At 26.9% G+C, this 6,854-nt stretch overlaps 1 protein-coding gene across 1 annotated transcript; it reads left to right on the top strand.

Annotated features, from left to right (window-relative positions):
- The first annotated feature begins 5,194 nt into the window (after positions 1 to 5,194).
- On the top strand, positions 5,195 to 5,725 carry LOC105107335 (transcription factor TCP22-like). The gene has a single exon (XM_011001228.1). The coding sequence runs from the start codon at positions 5,195 to 5,197 to the stop codon at positions 5,723 to 5,725; it is 531 nt and encodes a 176-aa protein (XP_010999530.1).
- The last annotated feature ends 1,129 nt before the right edge of the window (positions 5,726 to 6,854 follow it).

The raw sequence follows: 6,854 nt of genomic DNA, 5'->3' as shown, positions 1-6,854 counted from the left end.
TATTAGTGGATCCTCTAGCATTGCCATTTGTTTTTATCATTGTTTGATCCTCACATTAATCTTCCATCTCAAAATCCTCATCAACTTCTTATTCTTCTTTATTATTATTACTACTACTACTACTACTACTACTACTACTACTACTACTATTACTATTACTATTATTATAGTATTATTAGTATTATTACTATTACTATTAGTATTGTTGTTGTTGTTGTTGTATTATTTTTGTTTAGAATTTATAGAGTTAATCTCCCTGTGGTTCGATTCCAGTCTTGCTGGATTTATTACTTTGATGCTCTTGCACATGAAAAAAAATAATTAATTTTTTGATCATATCATATATCATACACATCATTGGATCCATGTTTTTATAAGAAGTTAAATTTTCTAATTATTCCATTAGCAATCAAAACTCATAATGATATAGATCTCTATATTCAAGAGATAAAGGATATAATGACATCAAATAACTATAACAATCTATTTGATTAAAATTCAAACCACTCATAAATGATTCAACTCATTAACAATCCTATTTTTTCTTACATGGATGATGCCAGTCAAGTTTTTTTTTTTAAATTTTTTTTTCATGTGTGATGGCTTTTCTTAACACTAAATTTAAGATATATTAGTTGTATTTATATTTTGTATTTGTATGAATGAAAATCATATGTTTAACATACATAGTAAATCTCCAAGATTAAGAAAATTTTTTTTTATATATATATATATATATATATATATATATAAAATGGTTGATGTAAAATATTTATATTTGTATCAATTTTTACTTCCAATTGGAAAAAGTTATTTTTCACTTTAATCTTTAATTAGCGCTCATGATGATTTTTACTTTTCATTTAATATATATTTTATTTCATTGTATTAAACACATTTATCATTTTGTCATTTCAAAAGTTCACAAATTTTATGATATCTTAAAATATATTTATAATATTGGTTTCATCTTCTCTTGTATTTGAAATTAATGTGAAATCCTATTCATAATTTGGCAATTTTGTTTTCCTATATGGATGATACCAATTTTTTTTTCATGTGTGATGGCTTATCTTAACATAAAATTACAAGATTAAAATTTGGTGAAGATTCAAAATTTTCCTTTATTTTTCTATCTTTATTGATTTCAAGAATTTGTTTTTAATATTATAAGATCTGGATTAAGTTCTGTATCATAAGTCAACTTGTTTATTAGTAGGTTGACTTAATCTATTATTATTTTTTAATTTTTATATAAAATAATATTGTTTTGAATTAAAAAAAATCATTAATCGGGCCTCACTCAGGTGTGGACTAGTCCAATTATCAAACTTTGACTAGATCAACTCTTTGTTCCTTTTATTCATTAACTATATTTTTTTTCATGAAATTAAACACATTCAAAATAATGTTAAACCTAATTGTTTAAACCACCAATTTACAACACACAAAAGTTTATTCATATATTTTTTTTATTTGCAGCCAAAATTTGTCATAAAACTAATAGGATACATGTTTTATAACAATTTCCAAATTATGCTAGCCACGGTTCCAATAATGTTCCAAGGTGTTGTTCAGTTCTTATACTTTGCTATGACCAAAAAACAAATACTTTGTCAAGTACCCTTTCTAATTAATAGAACTTTTCAAGTTGTAATTGATATATTTGAAGAAGTTGATTAAAACACATGTTGCAATTTTAGAGATAAATCTAAGGTATTTGGTCTCTGTAAAATCAACTATAATGCTGTATTATAAGACTAAATAGGCTCTATTCCAAAATAAATAAATAAAACTATAGTATATATTGATATTAACCATGATTAAACATTAGGAAATTTAAAAGGCATGTGGATTATCAACATGGCTAAAGGGTTGGATTGAACAACTAGACAAAGTTCAAAAGATAGTTGCAATTAATTGGTTTATAAGTGAATTTCTTCTTCAAATAATATTACATTACGACAACATCTACAATATTATAATACACAAACTTGAATTGCAACTAGAATTTTTTTATATATCAATGTATAAACTCATATTATGTCCAAGAAACATTTATAGAAGAAATCATGGATGTTTATTCATCAAAAAATTTATCCTTAGTGATTTCAATTCTATCATTAATTACATCAATAATAAAAGACACTTACTACTGTTTGTTAAGATGGAAACCTTGCTATTTTTCATATAATATGAATATGCTGATTTTTCTTGCATGCTCCAACTAGAAACCATATTATACACAGAAAATCATTGATAACACACATCAAAGTTATTTTCATCTAAAAACTCTATTTTCTCGATACATCATGCGTCAAAGTCTCAAATGACTACAAGTGCTTTAACTCATTAATCAACGGTTGAAGAAAAATATTTATATTCTTTTTGGACTATTAGGACCAAGTATGACCATAAATAAAAACATGAACTCTTATCTTATATATATCATTGGTGGTAAGTTGTAAATCGTGAGTATCATTGGCCAAAACAAATATGGTGCAACAACTGACCCAAATAGATTGAATCTGTTTGACATAACTCAACACGTATGTTTCGTGGTTCCATTGAAAATTAATGATGCATTCTATTAAAATATTTCAAGGCTTCACCATCAGAAAGATCACCATAACTCCATCAATGACATCATGTGAATAATTCCATGTCATGTGCTTAATAATTTTTGAAGACATAAGTAACTTTTGTAGTCTAGATATGATTAGGAAGTATCTTAGTTTTCTATATATGACAAGAATCCTTCTCCTACCAGTTTTGAGTTTATACTGAGTATGCTCACATGTTTTGAATGTATTTTTTAGGTAGTATAACATATGAAATTTTAGACAAATGTTAATTTTTTGGTCTTATGCCAAGGGGTTTCATCATAAATTTATCAGCATAGAAGTTCTCTTTCATCCTATTCCCTTTATGTAAAATATTTCTCGCCCATTTAATAATTATGTTGTAACTGGCCTTTCTCAACCAATGACTGACTTGATGGTGAACACCTATGCAACAATCGATAATTTATTATGATTTGTGCATCCATTCCATAATGGTTTGTTGGGATCTTTCATAAGATTAGGAAACCTAGTTGCGTCTGCATTTGATTCTTTATCTATGAGTGAACACTCATCTACATCATCCTAATTGATTCATATTACATCCATAAACATACTTTAATAATGATTACTATTATTATCCATAACTCTATGCACGCTACTAGAACTAGAAGTTGACCTAATAATTTTTTCTACCATGGTCTCATAAAAAACATATGGTCCTTTATGTGCAATTCAACACAAGTATTTATCCATGAACCTTTTTTTTTTTTTTTGTAAAAGATGCATCATAACAACATCTAAATGAAGAAACTTTTTATTTTTACACTTCTTAAGTGGATATCAATATAGCATCAACTAATATTTTTTTTATTAGATAGTGTGTATTTAATAAAACTTTCAACTCTATTACAATAATCTATCTTATGTAACCTTTCAGGTGAGACTTGATACATGTAAAAATAATCATCCATTACTGATATGAAACCTATATAGAATATTGATGAAAATATGTATTAATTAATAATGTAAACTAAACAAATTATTTGTATCCAACTAATTAGTTATCATTGGTTTAGCTTAAATTTATTCAATCTATTTTAATAAAACCTTCAAATCATTATTAATTTTCTACAAAAATTCAAATTTCTCCATATTTATTGAAATTTTCAACTTAATACTAAAATTGACAAAATATAAAACGTATGCATTAAATAAGATATTATTTATTTCATTATAAAATACCCAAATCACAAATTCAAACTCAATTTCATCAAATTAAAAACTAAAATAATTTTTCAAAATCTCAAATGAACCATAACATGTATAAATCATATATTCATATAACATATTTCCATTTTTAAAATGAAATAAATAAATACACAAACAAACTACCTATACCACATAAAAATACTAAAAAAATTAACATTTTTAAAATGAGTTACAATAAAAAAAACATGTACCTTTTTTCACTTGATGTGATGATTCTTTAAAAAAATTGATATAGAACAAGGATGATGACAATTTGAGTGTTTGGGTGATAGATTTGTAATGATGAGAGCTTGATTTATGACATAATATGAGGGTTCTTGTGTTTTCTGCAAAATAAAAAGGAAGAAGAAGAAGAAGAAATGGGAAAGGAGGAGAGGGGGGTTGTTTGTCAGGTTGTAACTTAAATATTATCAATGGATTCACTTAAAAAGATTAACAACATGTATATTTTGTTGGCAATTCTGTCTATAATAATGACATATCATTTTTTTTTTTTCATTTCTAACTATAATTTTCTCGATATATATCGATAAAATATTTTTGTCAGTAAATACTGATAAATTAATGAGGAAATGTTTCATTGATAAATATCATTATAAATTTTATTACATTAATATTTTGTTTGTATTCGATAAGTTTCTAATAAGATAGATATATCATTAGATTAGCGGTATCTATATACATAAATCTTGATAATCTAATAGCTCACAACTCTCGTGTATTCAATTCACAAATAATAAGGTATGATGTAAAATAGATTTGGCCTCAATCTTCATACAATAGTATTGCTTTCCTCAAAATATTGCAATTGCTTTTCTCCAAATATTGCATTGTCATATACAACGCCTATGCAAAGACAGTTGTTGTGGCAAAATCTATATTTGTAAAGGACAACCAAGGAAATATTCATTTGTATTTGCGTCTTTACGTAAATAAGGTAATTAAATGATGTGTTCATGTAAAACAAATTCCAAAACAAGCAAAAACCTATATACAAGGAAGCTTCACACATTACCATTTCATCTCATCCATTTACAGTAAAAAAGTAAATATCACTCACCTTCCTTGCGAAGTTCAATATCCACCTTCTGTCAACCACTGGATTATAGCATAGATATACTCTAATTTTAAATCTAAACACCAAAATACGTCTCAATTTTCCATCACTACTGTGACAAAGTGCATAGACTATACTGATAATAATAATAATAATAAAATTTCAAGTTAAAGAGTAGTCGTGTCTATCCTACATATACACGTGCATACCCTCCTTTATCTATATCATGTCCTAAAACAATATTATTAAAGTAGAAAAATATCATGATTCTTTCACCACAAAAGAAAAATCAAAACTTATTGCTATGAACAAAGCAAGCAGCTCAAAAACAAAGGTGACCGATCCCAAACCCAGGAAAGATCGCCATGCAAAGGTGAATGGCAGAGATCGTCGTATCCGCCTGCCAGTTAACTGTGCTGCTAGAGTATTTCAGTTGACTCAAGAGCTTGGTAACAAGACTGATGGTGAGACCATTGAGTGGCTTCTACGCGTGGCTGAGCCAACCATCATTGCAGTCACAGGAAAAGGTATTGGTACGACCAATACTATTCGGGGTTATGCTCAAGCTGCTAGAGTCAACACAAAATCGGTTTCATACTCTGACATACATCCATCAGTTTCTACAGGGCTTCTGAGCCCTCTTACGGATCCTTCTGAGCCAAGATCTATGGAACCAATTCGAACCCAAGGATTGATCAGTACGAACTGTGAGGTGTCTGCGGATGAACCACTGTCATTCCCTTCTGAGTTTGGTAATCTGGAAACAAATTTTGACATGGAATTTCCTGTCAATGGTATGTTTCCATCAGTGTCAGGGAACGATCATGAGGAATAGATGCAAGTAACTTTGTAATCACATAAACACAGTGCATGGATTGAAACTGAAAGATTAAGCAATAAGATTTATTTATATTTTTTTTCTTTGTTTAGTTAATGTTGGGACTTCTATATTTTCATAAAAAAATAATAATTGTGTTATATCATAACATGATTACATTTGATATATATGCTTTGCTTTTCATATTCTTCACAGCATGAGATGAGATAGAGAAAATTCTTTATATGAAAAACAATGTCAAACATAATCATACCAGATGATCCCAATTGGTTCAAATTATTTTATCATATATGTCAAAGATATTATTTGAAATTTACCTATTTATTACAAATATGCTAATTAATCTTGTTTGTTGAGTATTTACTTGGTATCATTGTAACTTTCTATATTGATATCTTAGGAACATTTCAATAAATAAAAGTCACTTGCTTCAACTTTATTAATGCATTAAATTAAGGTTAACAAGTTCAACAAACATAATGAAATTGCTTATAATTAAGTTTAAATAGTCAAAGTTATTATTTGAATATAGCATGATTCTTTTTACTATAACTATAGAGTAAAAATTAGTTCTTTATATTCACACCTAATAATAAACATGGTTATAAAAAATACAGAAGTACTGGTAATTATTATTTATACAAAGGAATGTTCAATTTAAAAAAGCACTACAAATAAAATTAAAGATGCAATTTTACTATGTAGTTGATGTAAAACGAATCATGCAAAATCCTTCTTGTGTTTTTACTTTCTTACTACAGTAACAAAGTTTTTTACTTTCTTACTACGGTAACAAAGTTTATAACATCATTTTTTTTAAATTTTTTTTAAATAGAATAATACCTCAATTTTTAAGAAAGAAAAAAAGAAAGACGTTACATAATGCCAACGAAGCTAAAACTCATTTTTAATAGTCCCTTGCAATTTGTAAATGCAAGTTCATGCACAATTTCAATATACAGTGAATAATTTATTTATGAATTAACCTACGAATAAATATAGAAGATTTTTCTTATTTAAATGCAAAATATCACCTTGTGCCACTATACTTTCAACTTTTAGTCATATTAATTCCTATACTCTATTTTAAACCTTGTTAACCTTTTTAGTTAAACTTTTAATGACA

Source organism: Populus euphratica, unplaced genomic scaffold (assembly GCF_000495115.2).
Source record: "Populus euphratica unplaced genomic scaffold, PopEup_1.0 scaffold309.1, whole genome shotgun sequence".
NCBI lineage: Eukaryota > Viridiplantae > Streptophyta > Magnoliopsida > Malpighiales > Salicaceae > Populus > Populus euphratica.
This window is presented reverse-complemented; position numbering and strand designations above follow the sequence as displayed.